The sequence below is a fragment of the Hypanus sabinus genome, chromosome 28, assembly GCF_030144855.1.
Source record: "Hypanus sabinus isolate sHypSab1 chromosome 28, sHypSab1.hap1, whole genome shotgun sequence".
Classification (NCBI taxonomy): domain Eukaryota; kingdom Metazoa; phylum Chordata; class Chondrichthyes; order Myliobatiformes; family Dasyatidae; genus Hypanus; species Hypanus sabinus.
The window spans coordinates 29428153-29446967 of NC_082733.1; the positions used below are offsets into that span (position 1 = coordinate 29428153).

Genomic DNA, 18815 nt, shown 5'->3' on the forward strand with positions numbered 1-18815 from the left:
ATCCTCCCCACATCCATTCTATCAAGTGTTTTCAACATTCAGTAGGTTTCAATAAGATCCCATGCATTCTTCTAAAATCCAACAAGTACAGGCCCAAAGATGCCAAATGCTCCTAAAATGTTAACTCCTTCATTCCCAGAATCATCTTCGTGAACCTTCTCTGGACTCTCTCCAATGACAACACATCCTTTCTGAGATATTGGGCCCAAAACTGTTGACAGTACTCAAAGCCCTTTGAAATAAATGCCAACATTGCATTTGCCTTCTTTACCACAGACTCAACCTGTAAATTAGCCTTCTGGGAGCCTTGCACAAGGATTCCTAAGTCCCTCTGCATCTCTGATGTTTGAATCTTCTCCCCATTTAGATAATAGTCCGCATTATTGTTCCTTTTACCAAAATGTATTATCGTACATTTCCCAACATCTGCCTCTATTTTGCCCATTCTTCCAATTTGTCTAAGTCCTACTGCAATCACATTCCTTCCTCATCACTACCTATCTCTCCACCTATCTTCATATCATCTGCATACTTTGCCACAAAGCCATCAATTCCATTATCCAAATCACTGACAAACAATGTGAAAAGTAGTGGTCCCAATACTGATCCCTGAGGAACACCACTAGTCATTGGCAGCCAAACAGAAAAGGCCCCCTTTATTCCCACTTGCTTCCTGTCTACCAGCCATTCCTCCATCCTTGCCAGTATCTTTCTTGTAACAGCATAGGATTTTATCTTCTTAAGCAGCCTTGTGTGTGGCAAATTATCAAATGCCTTCTGAAAATCCAAGTAAATGACATCCATTGGCTTTCCTTTGTCCACCCTGCTTGTTTCTTCCTCGAAGAACTCTTTTAACAGATCTGTCAGGCAAGATTTCCCTTTACAGAAACCATGATGACTTTGACTTATTTTATTGTTTGTCTCCAAGTACCTGAAACCTCATCATTAATAATAGATTCCAAAACTTTCCCAACCACGGAGGTTAGGCTAACTACCCTATGATTTGCGCATTCTGAGCCTTCAAATCAAAGAAGAAAAATCTTGGAGTTGCAGTTATGTGAAAGATGTGAAATAGATATTTTTCTGCTTTACTTCAATCTGCCTTAATAATGTTGATATATAATTACAGCAAGCACTGGGAACATGCAGTCAATTCCACATGCTTATTATATAAATGCATAAGGCAAACAATTCATGTAATTGGATGTTTAAACCAGTTACTCGCCCCTCAGGATCAGATACTTTGGCTCTTCCTTCAACGTGATATTCAATAAAAGATCAGAATTAAAGCTTGTTCTCACTTTGGGAAAACAGTTTTAAACTAGCTCTACTTGGAAATCTTTTCCTTGTCAAGTACCTGCTGTGCCAAATACTGTGCCAATGTTCCTCCCTCTGCATATTCCATTTCAATCATCAGTACACCATCCTCTTCAAAGCTGTCATAGTAATTGATGATATTGGGGTGGTCCAGCATGGAAAGTACCTTTACCTATAGCAGAACAAAAGACAAAACTAGATGTATGTTCACCTCACACTGACTTATCAATTCTGCATTGTTCATACTAATCCACACTAAACCTTAAGGGCTGGGGGTGTACACACTCATTCACACTGACCAGAGTACCAGGGCTTCTCAAACTCACTTACACTAACCATACAGTTGAAGGTTTTTACACTTATCATGACAAGGCATGAGGCCATTCAGCCCATACTAGCTTTTAGCACAGTAATCCAATCAAGACCATTCATCATCATCATTATGTGCCTTGTCATATTGACATTGATGACTGTGGTCCTCTCCGTGACCATGATTGTTCTTGCCAAATTTTTTTTCTCAAAAGTGGTTGGCCAATGCTTTCTTCTGGGCAGAGTCTTTACAAGACTTTATCAATACTCTTCAGGGGCCGTCTGCCTGGTGTCAGTGGTCGCATAACTAGGACTTGTGATATGCATGAACTGCTCATACAGCCATCCACCATCTGCACCCATGGCTTCACGTGACCCAGATCGGTCGTGTGGGGGGGGGCCTAACGGATGCTACACCTTGTCCAAGGGTGACCTGCAGGCTAGCAGAGGGAAGGAGCGTCTAACACCTCCTTTGGTAGAGATGTATGTCCATCCTGAAAATTAAGACCATTACCATACTTTATTCACTCACATATGCTCCTCTTCTCTTTTTTAAAAATTATTCTGTCATGCACATTCACAGGGACCATTCACAGCAATCAATTAGCCCATTAGTTCACATTTCTTTAGGATGTGATAAGAAACTGGAGCATCCAAGAGGAAGAACATGTAGCCTCAGGGAGATGCACTTGAGGTCAGGGTCAAAGCTGTGTCACTGGTGCTGAGAGACGGCCATGCTAACCATTGTTCATCCAACCCAATCATGCAACATGAACCACTGTACTTTGATACAGTATATCACATCGTTACCAACTCTGCAGATAAACTCCTGTAAATAATTCAGAGTTAAACACAAACCTCATTCAATGCTCTCTGCCTTTCAATGTGGTTCAGCTCATGCATATTGATCTCTTTGAGAATGACCAGTGAGTCATCGTCCTTCTTCCGATACAGAACTGCTGTCCCATAGGCTCCTAGCAGAAGAACAAGGACTTTCATCAAATAATCTCTCTGGCATGTGAAACTTGAACTTCAAACTATTTCTGGAATTCTTGTGAAGCACTTCAGTGTTTCCGGAGTGATCATAAGACAGAGATCAGATACTCACCTGCTTGAACATAATGAATCAATTACCACATATTTATTCCCTCAGCACCAAAGTGAAATTCCTCACTGTTGTGATGGCAGTTGAACTATCTTGACCATAAGAATGTAAGAAATAAGAGCATGAGTTGGCCATCTAGCCCACTGAGCCTGCTCCACCACTCATTAAGATCATATCTGTGGATCTACCTTGCTACCTGCCTTTTTCCCATAACCCTTAATTCCCCACCCATGAAAGAATAAAAATAATATATTTTAAACATATCTAATGAGGAAGCCTCATCTGCTTCCTTGGACAGAGAATTTCACAGATTCATGACTCTCTAGGAAGAATAGTTTCTTCTCATCTCTCTACTCCCTGATCTTGAGCTTATAACCTTTTTTCAAAAAATACCTCTTTATTGCTTTTACAGAATGAAAACATATTAGATCATCCATAGGTTTGAAAGTACAACAAAGTTAAAGAAAAGGAAAAAAACATAAGAAAGCAAAAAAACACACAAAAAATGCAAAAATCTTGCCATTTTAAAAAAAAAGCAGTCAATTCAGTTCGTTACTTTCATCACCCTGAATAGTGTTCTCCAGAAACTTGTAGAAAATGTCCCAATTTTCCTGAAATTTGCCAAGTTTGTTTTTGTAATGTAGCTTATCTTTTCTAGAGCAAGATAAGAAGTCATTTCTTTCAGCCATTGTGAGACTCCACTGGTTGTTGTATTCTTCCATGAACAGGCTATGCAACGTTTGGCTTCTAAAAAACAAATATTAAGCAGAGACCTTACATTTTTAGAGGTTACAAAATCCTTTGGATAAATATTCAGAATACATAATTTAGGATCAGGGGGCACCTTTTTTTCCAATAATCTGACTAATCAAATCCAGCACCTTCTTCCAGAAGCAGCTTATCTGGGGGGACTCCCACATACAATGGAACGGAGACCACTTTTGGTGATTACATTTAATGCATGTGTCTGGAATGTTGGGGTTAAAGTGATGCAACCTGACTGGAGTAATGTACTGTCTGGTTATCCATTTGTATTGTAGTAATTTAGAATGAGTGTTGAGTTTATACCTTCTAGTTCTAGGATCAATTTCCGCAAAAGGTACAAAGGTGGACAAAGTTTCTAATACATGATGTATGCAACACACTCCAATTTTAACTGATATCCCCAACAGTGAAATTCTATTGCAGACAGGACAGTCCTTGTGTACACTGTTCACTCACCCCACAGTTGCAAGGTGGAAGACGCCACCATGTAGGGTGCAGGTTCTGAGGGCCTCGTGGAGAAAGGTGACATGAGGTAGAGTGGCAAATAAGTAGACTGGAGGGAGACAGGGTTGTAGCATTGATGGACTAAAGTAGCATTGGAGTTTGACAGAATGGGGTTGGGAGTTTTATCCAACTTCAGGTTGAGATGGGTGTGGGTTGGTCAGACAAGATTGGATGGCAAGGAGGGTTTGCGAGGGGGTAGTTGGACAAATGAGCTGCGACCTTAAAGACAGGGATGATGCTTGTGGAAATGGTCATGACAGGACATTCTTAAAAGTGAACATGCCTACAAGCTTTTATAAGATAGAAAGGTATTAAAACAATTGAAAGGATGAAGAGAAAATTTACAAGGATGTTGCCAGGACTTGAGGACCTGAGTTATAGGGAAGGATTGAATAGTTTGTTGTTCCTTTTCGTGCCTTGTGGCTCACTGGGCTGCATTTTCTTTGCCATTTCCTTAGCATTTGTCTGTTTTTTTTATGAGGCCGAGTTGCTAGCTTGATGCTTGACCCAGCACGGATGGAAAGGGTGCAAGAGGCTGGGAGGATTTGAACCTGGGACCACTCACCTTGAAGTCTGGAGCTGATGCCACTACACCACCAGCTGACTAAGAAAGGTTGCTGGTGTAAGAGAATGATGGGAGATTTTATAGAGGTATTCAAAATTATGAGGGGTTTAGATAGGGTAAATTCCAGTAGGCTGTTTCCACTAAGGTTAGGTGAGACTAGAACTAGAGGTTAAAGGCGACAGGTGAACATTTTAAGGGGAATATAAGGGGGAACTTCTTCACTTGAGGGTGGTGAAAGTGTGGACCAAGTTGTTGGAGTGATTTTTGGGTTTAGGTCTTTTGCATTTAGCAAATGGCTTTGGCTACCAGTCTTCTGTTCCTTGAAAATGTATTGTGGATTTAACTTGGAACAATGCATTCCTAGAAGCTGTGAATCCCAGTCCACAGACCTGCTGGCATCTGTGGGATGGAAGTGAATCAGACGGTTTGAAGTTTGTATGTAGCTTCAAAAGAAAGCATTGTCTATACTTTGTAAATATAGACTGTCCTTTGTGTTTAGCAAATAAATATCGAGCCCCACGTTGGGCCAATAGACCTTTCCACCAAAAGCATCTCCATATGATGCTTGCTGTACTTGGTTTTGTTGAATAAAGAAGCTGCTTAGTATCTACCAGTAACACTCTCTCCGGTCACACAACACCATGAGCTTCCAGCTGAAGTGGTGGATGTGGGTTTGATTTCAACACTTATGAGAAATTTGGGTAAATACATGAATTGGAAGGGCATGGAGGGCTATGGTCTGGGTGTAGGTCAATGGGGTGAGGCAGCAGAATAGTTCAGCATGGACTAGATAGGCTGAAGAGACACTTCTGTGCTGTAGTATTCTATGATGCTGGCTTTTCTCAGTTAATAAATGCCTTACACTCCAAAGCAGTCAATAAGGTAAGCATGGACAATTTTAACTGCTGTGAACGCATACTCCACCTTTTCAATTATAAGGTCAGATCTGCGTCGCCACATTCTGTGCCAACCATGGCCTTGACTAAGCAAACATTAAAACAAGTGCTACATGCTGTGTAATATCACAGTGGCAGCCCATCAGCCTCATCGAGTGTGTATGAACATGTAAATTAAGTGCTGGAGCTGGCTACTCAGTCCCTCAGACCTGCTCTGCCACTTAATGAGGATCAGCATGCATCAATGCTTACGTGGCTGGATTAATAATTCACCATGGAAGATGGGCACTTTAATAGCTGATTTAACTGTGACTTTGAAAACCAAAGGCAACCTTATCAAGCATCCATTAATCTTTCCCATAAAAGTATACAGAAACTCTTTCTTCCACCACCCAAAGACTCACCACCCCTGAGAGAAAAGGTTTTATCTCAACTCTGTCTTAAAGAGTGAGCTTTTACTTTTAAATAAGGGCAGTATATAACAATACACAGTTCCATTGACCGACGTTCAATCTGCCACTGTATGTAAGGAGTTCGTACATTTTCACCGTGACCACACGGTTTAACTCCGGGTACTCCAGTTTCCTCCCACAGTCTAAAGATGTACTGATTTGGATTAGTAAATTGTGGGCATGCTATGTTGGCACCAGAAGCATGGCAAACATTACCGGCTGTCCCCAGCACATCCTCGGACTGTTGGTTATTGATGCAAATGGCATGTTTTACCGTATGTTTCGATGCAAGTGTGACAAAAAAGGTAAATCTTTATCTTTTCTTTATTGGCCCTTTCTTCTAGTCTCCCATACAAGAAAACACTTTATCCACATCTTCTTTGTAAAAAAATACTCTGGATCTTCTATGCTTTATTGGAGTCCTCTCTCACATATCTAACATCCAATTGTTAAAAGCCTAGCCTAATCACCCTATCCTCATAATACAACCTGCCTATTTTAAGCTACTTTCTATACATTATCATCCTTCATTCAATACAGAGACTTATACCTTATGTTACAAATGTGACGCAACTCTGAGGGGCCGAAGGGTACAAAGTCGCCCCCTCCTTTTTGAGAATTGCAAGATCGCTATTAATTCGGGTCTGGGACCCAGGAAATGAGAGAGAGACACACAGAAACCACAAGGTTTGGAATGTGTCCTTTTTTTTTCTTTTTCAATCTTTTTATTGAGTTTCATATATATATAAAGAAAAACATAACATAATAATGAATAGGTTATGAATACAATAGACTTGAAATTACATTGGTAATAAGATAATAATATCCTATTAAACATCAACAGAAAAAAGTACATTAATCAATCAAGTCTGTATAACTATATATGAAAAAAAAACAAAAATAATCATCAAAAAAGAAAAAAAAATTGAAAATAAGTAAAAGAAAATGTATATTGAAAAAAAAACACTAAACTAAACTAACATGGGCAATAATAACAGTTTATAAGTATGTGATAGTGTCAAAAAAACTCCGGAACTCCATACCTGAACAAGAATAAGCAGAAAGAAGGTCTGGAAAAGGTCAGATTAATTCATATGAAAATGTCGAATAAACGGTCCCCAAGTTTCTTCAAATTTGACTGATGAGTCAAGAATAGTGCTTCTGATTTTTTCCAAACTTAGATATGAAATAGTTTGGGAAAGCCACTGAGACGTGGTAGGAGGATTTACTTCTTTCCAGTTTTGTAATATGGACCTTCTGGCCATTAATGTTACAAAAGCAATCATTCGTCTGATTGAAGGGGAAAACTGAATACCATCCTCATTTGGTATACCAAAAATTGCAGTAATAAAATGAGGTTGTAAATTGATATTCCAAATTGAGGAAATGGTAACAAATATGTCCTTCCAATAGTTATGTAAAGTGGGACATGACCAAAACATGTGGGTCAATGAAGCCACTTCTAGATGACACCTGTCACATTGAGGGTTAATATAAGAGTAGAATCGAGCAAGCTTATCTTTAGACATATAAGCTCTATGTACAATTTTAAATTGTATTAAAGCATGTTTAGCACATATAGAAGAGGAATTAACCATTTGTAAAAATTTTTCCCATTTATCTGTTGAAATATTATATCGAAGTTCTTTTTCCCATTCTTGTTTAATTCTATCTGATATTTCTGGTTGTATCTTCATAATCATATTATATATAAAAGCTACTAATCCCTTCTGACAAGGGTTTAAGGTAAAAATCAAATCTGAGAAATCCACTGAAGTTGAATTGGGAAAAGATGGTAGAACTTTATGTAAGAAATTTCTGATTTGTAGATATCTGAAAAAATTAGATTTAGGTAACTTAAATTTGTTGGAAAGTTGGTCAAAGGACATCAAAGTACCTTCAAAAAAAAAGATCACGAAAACATTTTATACCTTTCCTTTTCCATATGCTAAAAGCTTGATCTGTCCAGGAAGGTTTGAAAAAAAAATTAAGTAAGATAGGGCTATCAAGAACAAAGTTTTTCAGAGTAAAAAACTTACGAAATTGAAACCAAATTCGTAATGTATGTTTGATAACAGGATTAGATATCTGTTTATTGAATTTAACTAAATCAGCAGGAAGAAAAGAACCAAGAACAGAGAATAGAGAATATCCCTTTACCTCGTTACATTCCAAATTTACCCACTGCGGGCACAGTGGTGAATCCAAATCTAATTTCCAATACATTAAGTTACGAATATTATTCGCCCAATAGTAAAATCTAAAGTTAGGTAAAGCTAAACCACCATCTTTTTTAGATTTTTGTAATTGCTTTTTACTTAACCTGGGGTTTTTATTTTGCCACACAAATGAGGAAATTTTTGAATCAATGTTATCAAAAAAAGATTTAGGAATAAAAATTGGTAAGGCTTGAAATAAGTATAAAAATTTTGGTAAAATCATCATTTTAATAGCATTAATCTGACCAATTAATGATTGGAATAAGGGAGACCATCTTGTTGTAAGTTGTTGAATTTGATGAAGCATAGGTAAAAAATTCAGTCTAAATAAATCTTTATATTTCTTGGTAATTTTTATACCTAAATAGATAAAGTTATCAGTAACAACTTTAAATGGTATCCTGTCATTCAATAAAGTTTGTGCGTTTAAGGGAAATAATTCACTCTTATCCAAGTTTAGTTTATAACCAGAAAAGCTACCAAATTGAGCCAACAAGGATAAAATAGCGGGAATTGACCTGTCAGGATCAGAAATATATAACAGCAAGTCATCAGCATAAAGTGATAATTTGTATAACTTCTCATTACGGGTAATACCAAAAATATTAGGAGATTCACGAATAGCAATGGCTAAAGGTTCTAATGCGATAATAAATAATAAAGGACTTAAGGGACAGTCTTGTCTCATACCACGAGATAATTGAAAAAAAGAGGATCTATAATTATTTGTAAGAACAGAAGCAACAGGTTTATAATATATTAATTTAATCCATGATATGAAGTTGGGACTAAAATTAAAATTTCTCAATGTATTAAATAAGTATGTCCATTCAACTCTATCAAAAGCTTTTTCAGCATCTAATGAGATAACACATTCTGAGATTGTGGGTGATGAAGTATAAATTATATTAATCAATTTTCTAACATTAAAAAAGGAATACCGATTCCTAATGAAACCAGTTTGATCTTCTGAAATAATCTGTGATAATTAATTCTAATCTAATGGCTAAAATTTTTGTAAGAATCTTAGAATCTACATTTAATAATGATATAGGGCGATAAGATGCACATAAAGTAGGATCTTTATCTTTTTTAAGAATTAGAGAGATAGTAGCTTCATAAAAAGATTGAGGTAATCTCTTCTTAGCAAACGCATCATTAAAGATTTCACATAACCAAGGGGAAAGCAAAGAAGAAAAAGTTTTAAAAAATTCTACAATATAACCATCAGGGCCAGGAGCTTTCCCTGAATTCATTGATGAGATAGCCTCTCCTATTTCGGCCATAGAGATAGGAGCATCTAACAAGCTACGATCTTCATCTATCAGTTTAGGAATATTCAAATTGTTAAAAAAATTATCCATCATGGACAGGTCACCATCAAATTCTGATTGATATAAAGATTTATAAAAATCTTGAAAAGTGTTATTGATTTCTTTATGATCAGTAGTTAAATTACCGTCTTGCTTACGAATTTTAATAATTTGTCACTTAGTCGAAATAGCTTTTAATTGATTAGCTAACAGTTTACCAGTTCGATCACTATGAATATAGAATTGAGCCCTGGTCCTAATTAATTGATTTTCAATTGAAGAAGATAATAGTAAACTATGTTCCATTTGAAGCTCAACTCTCTTCTTATAAAGTTCTTTGGTCGGAGTCACGGAATAAATCTTATCAATTTCCTTAATTTTATCCACTAATGAAGCAATATCTAAATATCTTTGTTTTCTTTTACCAACGGAATATGAGATAATTTGTCCATGGATAAAAGCCTTAAAAGAATCCCAAAGTATTCCTCTGTCGATTTCTTCAGTATAGTTTGTTGAGAAAAACAAGTCAATTTGCTGTTTTATGTAGGTGATAAATTCTGGGTCTTGAAGCAAAGTAGCGTTAAGTCTCCAAGATCTAATATTATTGGAAAAGTCCGAAATCTTAATAGATAACTTCAAAGGTGCATGATCCGAAATAGTAATAGAATCATATTTACAATCAATAACATCCATTAATAACCGATGATCAATAAGAAAATAGTCAATTCTAGAATAGCTATGATATACATGTGAAAAAAATGAAAATTCTTTATCTTTAGGGTTCAAAAACCACCATATTTCAGTGATTCCCGAATCAACCATAAAAAAATTAATAAGTGAGGCTGATCTATTCGGAAGAGTACGGATAGGTTTAGATCTATCCATCGAAGGATTCAAACAACAATTAAAATCTCCACCCATTATCAACATATATTCATTTAGATTAGGAAGGGAAGTAAATAAACATTTAAAAAATTCAGGGCAGTCAAAGTTTGGAGCATAAATATTAACTAGAACCACTTTTCGACTAAAAAGTGAACCAGTTATCAACAAAAATCTGCCCTGTGGATCAGAAATAATTTCATGATGTGTAAACAAAATTGAGGGGTCTATAAAAATAGACAGACCCCTAATTTTGTCGGTACAATTTGAGTGAAATTGTTGACCCTTCCAGAACCTAAAAAAACACTGATTATCCTCCCTCCTAATATGGGTCTCCTGTGCAAAAATAATATTAGCGTTCAATCTATGGAATACTTTAAATATTTTTTTACGTTTAATCGGATGATTTAAACCATTAGTATTCCAAGAGATAAAGTTAATAGATTTATCCATCATGCCAATATTAGTTGTGTATATCATAAAAGGTTAAAAAGACATAACCCATAATTCAGGAAGAAGGAAAATTGATTCAGGAGCAACCGGAGAACATGACACCTCAACAATATTAATAATTTAAAGTCAGCCCATAGACTAAAAGCAAAAAAATAAAAATCAAAAGCGTGAAAAAAGATCCCTCCCCCTCCCCCCACCCTTTGAAAGAAAGCCAAGCGGCAGGTGCATAATCTAATACTAACATTACCCCCATTTCAAGATGGCAGCTCCTTAAAAAGATTTTTAAAAAACTATGTAACACCCAGATTTAAATATAGGGTTGTGAAAAAAAAATATATCAGTCAGAATGAAAAAACTAATATAATAAAACAAACAATCATTAATAAAAAAAGTATAAACATTAAAATTTAAAAGTGTAATATACCTTTAAAAAAAATTCCATATTCAAATACAAGAAAGATGACGTTTCATAAGCAAAGGCTTATGGGAAGAAGAAACGACATTTTGAAAAGCCATATTACTAAATACAAATGTAAGTTCAGCAATCTATTAAAAGAAATTTAATAAAAAAAGTTATCAAAATAGGATTAAAAAAGGGATTTAATAGACACTACCATATATAAAAAAAAGACCAAAAAATCCAAAACATTCGTCCCATTTCTAAGTACAGGCAAACAAATAAATGCTTACAGAAAACAAAGTCTTACGGGAAAAAGAAATGACATCTTGAAAAAAAAACTAAATCATTATTACAAAATATAAATGTATATATCCAAAACAGAAAAAAGAATAAAAAAAAGATATTATAAAAATTAAAAAGAGCATCTATAAACAATGATGATAGTAAAAAAAACCAGACCCGTAGATCAGGATAAGAAGTTATAATCCAGCTTCATAGGTTAAAACTTAAAATGAAATGGCATCCTCTCTCCGAAAAATCTTCAACACAACACATAGTTCAAGTTGCACTAGAAGATCGATATTCTTCAACAAATTTCTTCGCTTCTTCCGGAGTGTTAAAAAATTGCTGACTGTTGTCGTTCAGCGTAATTCTAAGCTTCGCTGGATACATTAAAGCTTGTTTAAGCCCAATCGAGTGAATCTCTGCCATCACTGGTTTAAAAGCGATTCTCGCTCTCATTACTTCGAATGAATAATCTTCAACAATACGAAATGTGTTGGTGTTGTAAGAAATCATACCTTTTTTACGAGCTAATCGAATTAAAAGCTCTTTCTCCCGAGGATAATGAAGGCGAACAATCACCGCTCGTGGTTTACCAGACACAGCCGAAAATCTCGCAACTCTGTGAGCGTGGTCGATATACAGGTTTAGCTTGCAAACCTTCACCACCGAAAATTTCCCACAATAATTTAGAGAAAAATTCAGTTAAATCACCGGACTCAACTTTTTCGGGAAACCCGATGATTCGCAAGTTCTGTCTGCGAGATCGATTTTCGAGATCAGTAATTTTAAACTTATACTGATCTACTGTTTTAACAGTCGATTGTATCTTCTTGTCCAGCACTTCAATTGTACGTACTTTTTCACAAATTAATTTTTCAAGAGTCGTGAACTTACCTTCATGCTGCTGAATATCCGATGCCTTGGAATGTGTCCTGGCCTCAGCGAAACGAAACCACTGATAATGGCTATTGTCTCTTGGAGACAGAGTTGTGTATTGAGTACTGTACTATTCATTGAAACCCCTTGGGACAACCAGAGTGGGCTGGTTGAGGGATTGCATCATCCCAACCTGTTTGACATCTGAGACCCCGTGAATAAGGATATAAGAGTGTCTGGGGAACAACCCCTTTAGACGCACCAGGGGAAACGCTAGAAATCCCGTGACAGCGTTTAATAGTGTTACGAATTCCCGTAACTGGATCACTTACCAGCAAAGATAGAGAGGTCCGTTGAAGTCTGATGGTACTATTTTTAAAAGTATTTATTGATAAAGGGCACAAAAATAAGATTAATGCAAACATTCAGATAATATACGTTGTCAATGCTAAATCTAAGCGCGGGTATAATAATAACTAATAAGAAATAGCTCTATCGTTGTCTAGGGATTACTGTATTGTCCGATGGAAAGATAACAGTCACTATCAGTTTGTTCAAGCTGCAGCGTTGTTGGGTTTAAAAGTGATATGGTTTAAACTTGCCCCAGGTCTTTTATGATGCCAATCCGTTGAGTCAGGGGAGCGGGCTTCCCCGTTGGTAGCTAAAAGCTGTTTTCCGTGGTTTCAGCCACCAATTCCAGCCATGGAATCGAACGCACGTGGCTTCCTTCAGATGACTTCCTGCTGTTACGTGGTCGCTTAATGTTTCTTCTGGTGCGTCTGAAGGGGTTGTTCCCCAGACCCTCTTTTATACTTCCTCACAGGGTCTCAGATGTCAATCAGGTTGGGGTGTGCACTCTCTCCCTCAACCAGCCCACTTTGCCTGAGGGCATTCACGTAGTATAGTAGCTCAATCCACAAATTGATCTCCAAGAGACAATGGCCATGTCCCGTAGCTTTACATCGCTGGGGAAACGAGCCAGCCTGCATGTCTATTTTCCCCTTTCCGGGGCCCCTTTACCCAACCCAATAGTGATCTTGCGATTCTCACAAAGGAGGGGGCTACGGAAGTAACAATAGCGACAGCCGGTGGGGGGGCTCGTGTGCATCCTCCCTTGCCTGGGTTGGCAGGCTCACCACGGAAGAACAGCTTAGCTAAAGGAGAGGCCACAAGTGAGCGGCCACACCAACGGGACTCCTGACGGATTGAAATCATAAAAGGAAAGCCAGCAAGTTTTTCTCCCAAATCTCTCTCTCTCTCTCTCGTTCCAACCATTGCAACCCAGCGGTCCCCAAAAGCTGCAGCCTGCATGAACTGTGTGAACTTTATGTTCCATCGGACAATACATTATCCCCTAGACAACGATAGAGCTTATTTCTTATTGATTATTATTATACCCGCACTTTTAGATTTAGTATTGACGGCGTATATTATCTGTATATTGGCATTGATATTATTTTTGTGTATTTTTACTAATAAATACTGTTAAAAATAGTATCATCAGACTTCAACGGACGTCTCCATCTTTGCTGGTAAGTGACGGGGTTCGTAACACTTATGTTCTCACTAATATGGTCTTCCCGTCTTTGTTTTCAATTCTTTTAGCAAAAAATGTAATTCAAAGGAAAAATCTGACCCAGGTGTGGTCTATATGTTAAGTAATCAGTGTTTTGATAGTATTCAGTTGTGTTATGATGTTGTCTATCATCAAACTCATAGCTAAACTGAAGCTCAGATCTCTGATTTAAAACCAAACTAATTAATATGTCATACATACTGAAGATAATCTCTTTGGCAGGTTGGAATACTGGATGAGATTCATGCTTCCAACTCTAGGGTTCCCGTTGTCATGTTGTCTTGCACACCAAGCTTACCTTTTCCCACTATGTGTATCTTTTCAAACTCTGCCAGTGTCTGGGGATGTGGGCGTTTCAGCTTATCACTTTCACAGTAGAGATCCAGGATGTGCTTCTTTATACTTTCTGGCATCTGGTTTGGACCTGTCACCAGCTTGTTGTCCAGTAGGCTTCTTGCCATGCCAACAGAAACTCCTGAAATAGAAAACTGTGGTTTAGGTTTTCTTCTGATCACCCAAGAGGTTAATAGAGTTTACAGAGAGCTTGGTTTGGATGTACATCAATGGTTAAATTGCTGGCTTACTCATTCACCATAGCAACTGGACTGTTCATTTTAATCAATATAATAAAAGTTGAATGAAAAGCTGGTATCAGTTAAAGATGACAATAAAACTACTGGATTAACCATAAAAATACACCTCCTTCACTACTATAGAAAGCAACTGCACTTCTTGGTCTGGGTATGTGTGAATCCAGGCCTGCTGTGGTTGACTCTTAACTGCTCTCCGAAAGCACCTGGCAGCTTATCCTGTTTTAAGATGCAAGAGGGATGGCCAATGAATACTGGGCCTTGTCAGTGATATTCATGAACCTGTGGGATTTTCAATCACAACAGGCCCTGGAGGACAAATCATGTTCAAGGATGAGATGGGTAGGGGTATATTTCATAATGTTAATGGGATCAAGGGAAGTAGGAACAAGGCTGGATTAGGATGAAGCTAGTGAAGTGGATGATCTGCTGTGGTCACGTAGAATGAAGTTACAGTGGACTGCAATTAATTGGACCCTCAGTTAATCGGGGTAGCCGCTTATTTGGGACAGCTCTTAAAGAACAAAAACTAAACAAGGAAATATCTGGGATTTCCTTTGTTTAATTTATTTTGGACATGTTGCTGCTTAATTTTGACAGGAGACTTGCTCCTAACTAGCATCAATCACATGCACTTGTGTGGTCATTAGACACTGCACCATGCTTAGAGTGAACTCCTCTTAAATACCATCAGTTGCGTGTGTTTATATTCAAAATACAGTGATTTATGGCACTGATAGTTGGTGAGAAATAAGCAGAAAGACAATTCAGATCTGTTTTGATCATTGTGGTTTCAAGCATTCCGGCTTGAAGATGTGAGAAATGGCTGAGAGTGAAAATCAAATGATTTCACTATTTCAGCAAGTCAGGAACTACAAAGAATGTGAAGGTATCAACAATCATTTTAAATGTTACTATGAAATGAAGATCTGAAGGATATAACAGTTTCTAGCTAGCATCAGTCACGTGCACTACACAGTGCTTAGAGCGAACAGTTTTTAAACCGTGTCAGTTGTTTGTGTTTGGGTTATGTTATTCATTTGGGCTGACTGATGTCGAATTAAAAAGATGATTTTTGACACTACTTCATATAGGAAGCCAATGAAGGCAGTCCATTATCTGCAGTCAGTGTCGGTGCTGATTTTGTTCAAAAGAACACAGCATCATTAAATGTTTGAATTACTCTGTCGATCACTATTATGAACTAATACACATTTATAGTACTATAGTAACGTTGCTAGTATTCCAATTTGTTCTGTATTTCATTTAAATACATAATTTGTTACTCAGTTAAACTCTTTTTAAACTATTTCGATGAAATTTTGGCTAATTGGGCAGCTGCTTAATTGAACCAAAATGTACTGGTCCCCATGTGTCACAATTAACCAGAATTCATTGCACTGCCATGTCCATATATATTCTATGACCCCAAGAGCTTCTTTCCTCTCTTGTCCAATTTGAGAACAGACATCAGTAGTTTCCTTCCCTGATTGTGTCCACAGTTCATTCTGCAGGGTACGAATAGTACCTGTGTAAACCCCCCTTTGTAGAGGCTTTGGGGGAAAGAATGGAGATGTTTATTGAAGAACAGAGTTTTACTTTTTACTCATATCTACTTTGTCTCACTGGATTAACCAAGCAAATGATGGCTCCAAACCTCCAATTACACCAGTGCAGACTTAGCAATATAATGACAATATTGAAATTCCCTTGAACCTATAATTAAAGTACAGTGCAGTATTAGCATAACAGCAGTAATTAGTTAATTACTTTGCATCCTACTGATTAGTACACTTAACAGGCCCTGACCTCAGAGCATTACTGCTGTAAGCTTAATTATAAATAAATTATTTTCAAAACATTAACTCAAGCTGTATCTAAATTTCTTTAATGAACACTAGCTTTAATTTAAATTGGGATGGAATACCAATTTGCATTATTCCTCCTGAAGTTTCTGTGCCTTAGACTGGAAAAATACTCTTTACTTAACATTGTTCCTAACAAGACATAATCAAGGGACATTGGGATTTGTGTAAATTAGCCTCAGAATCTAGCATTCTATTCAAACAGATATAGTTTAATCAGATTTTATGCAAATTCATCCAGAACAAGAACATGATTTACTGAAGAGGTCACAACAGTTCCACTAAGCAAAACAAGCACCTGTCTTTTTTCCCTCTCAAGACCAACAGTGCCCAGTTCAATTTGATTGCTAAAAGAAAACAAACACTAAACTGAAGGTTTTTAGAATTTAACAAAAATCAATATGTGTAACCAGCAAGCGGTTTCTTACTCTCAATCATGCAAGCTTGACCTAGACAAACACAAACAGCTTGACCTAGACAATTTCTGCTTTACTACTATGAGAAGTTCAGTATTTCTGAAAAGATGTTAACCTGGTACACCATGTAAAAATTCCTAAAATTCCCTGAGATTCATTTTCTTGTGGGTTTTCGCAGTAACTATAAGTAAGCACATCGAATCAACGAAAAACTGCACACAACAAAGACAAATAACCAATGTGCAAAAGTCAACAAACAGTGCAAATACAAAAAAAGAAAAACAATAACAATAATAAGGCAATATAGAGAACACGAGTTGTAGAATCGTTAAAAATGAATCCATAGATTGCAGAATCAGTTCAGTTTTGGGATGATTGTTCTATCCCATCTGATTCAAGACACTGATGGTTGAGGGGAAATACCTGTTCCTGAACCTGGTAGTGTGGGACTTGAGACTCCTGTACCTTTATCCTGCTGGGAGTTGCAAGAAAAGAGCACGGCCTGGATGGTAGAGGTCCTTGATGATGGATGTTGCTTTCCTGCGATAGCGCTCCTTGCAAATGCACTTAGTGGTAGGGAGGGCTTTACCTGTGATGGACTGGGCTGTATTCACTACTTCTTGCAGTTTGTTTTTCCCGTTCCTGGGTATCGGGGTTCCCATACCCAGGCCATGATGCAACCAGTCATTCTACTCTCCACTGCTCATCTCAAGAAGTTTGTCAAAGTTTTAGATGGCATGCCGAATCTGTGCAAACTTCTAAGAAAGTAGGGGTACTGCCATGTCTTCTTTGAAATGACCCTTACATGCTGGACCCAGGACAGATCCTATGAAATGATCTGGTGAAGGGGAGGCAGTGTCCAAGTTGCAAGGTCACTAGCCTCCTAGAATGACAGCGTGTTTAATCATCAGAGTACAACTTTTCAGCTGAGTCACTATTTCCTTTCCTCCTCTGCTGAAGATGATATCCATTAACTTTCAACACCCTGACCCTCACCTCACCAAGATGCTCTTAAAAACTACCAGTCTGTTCTAGACACATCCAGTCTCTGGGGTCAGGAGCCTTTTGTTAAAGTGGATAGGGACCTTCTGGTCGCTCAAGGCAGAGAGAGACCTGGGAGAGGTATTAACAGGACTGGATGAACAGAACTTCACTTTTAAAAGTCTGCTGCTTTTCTGGGTAGGCTGCTTTATTTGGAAACCTATCAACTCATAATCAGGTAGTTTCAGAAACTGGCATTTCCACTACTAATTTATGTTGCCCTGCACCGTACTTGGATTTTACATCATACCAGGGACAAACTGTTAAATGTTAACAGACTTCCAGGTCCAATTCCACATGGTGGCAATGAAGGATGAGAGTGCCCATCCAATCATTCCTTGCAGAAGGTCTCTAAACTTAGAGCTACCCCTACAATCTCCCATGACAAACCCATGATTAGCGAGTCCTGGGGTCCAGGCCTGAAGGTCAAACCTGTCCGTAATCAGCGAGTCCTGGAATTGAGACCGGATGGTCAAACCAGTCCTGGGGTTGAGCTTGAAAGTTAAACCCGCGATTGGTGAGTCCTGGGGTCAAAACCTATGGTCAAACCACTGATCTGTGAGTTGGTTGGCAAAGCCCAGAGGGCAAAGCTGAAGGTTGGTCCAGAGTTCGGTGAGCTTGGAGGTAGAAAGCCTGAAGGTTAAAGATCAAAGTCTGCGAGTCCAGAGATAGAGGCTTGAAGGTTGGGTCTGCGAGTCTGGGCCAAGGACTGGAGGCTGGAGTCCTGATGACCAAGAGTCTGAGAGTGCAGGCCAAAGCATTGGAAACCTGGAGACAGCCTGTCCAGGGGGTGTGCGGGTTTGGATGTATAGGAAAGGTACTTGTTTTGCTGTTGTTGGATTGGTTTGTTCTGGAGTTATTGTTGTTGCTGCTGAAAATTGAGGTGCTCTATGTCAGTGCTGGAATATGTACCAATACTGGTTAGCTTCCCCTGCACATTCTTAGGTTGTGTTGGTTATTAATGCAACAGCACACTTTGCTGTACG

General features: G+C 37.9%; 1 protein-coding gene across 7 annotated transcripts in view; it reads right to left on the reverse strand.

The window, feature by feature from the left end:
- The window catches only part of LOC132382540 (serine/threonine-protein kinase Nek8-like), a 117335-nt gene that overhangs the window by 88716 nt on the left and 9804 nt on the right, over positions 1-18815 (reverse strand). For all 7 annotated transcript variants that reach the window (XR_009508384.1, XR_009508383.1, XM_059952844.1 and 4 more), the window contains 3 exons: positions 14216-14392; positions 2485-2600; positions 1358-1489 (listed from right to left, as the gene is read on the reverse strand). Coding sequence is in view for 5 of the 7 variants with exons in the window: in XM_059952844.1 (XP_059808827.1) it covers positions 1358-1489; positions 2485-2600; positions 14216-14392 (425 nt within the window). In the remaining 2 variants the exon portion in view is untranslated. The remainder of the gene's footprint in view (positions 1-1357; positions 1490-2484; positions 2601-14215; positions 14393-18815) is intronic.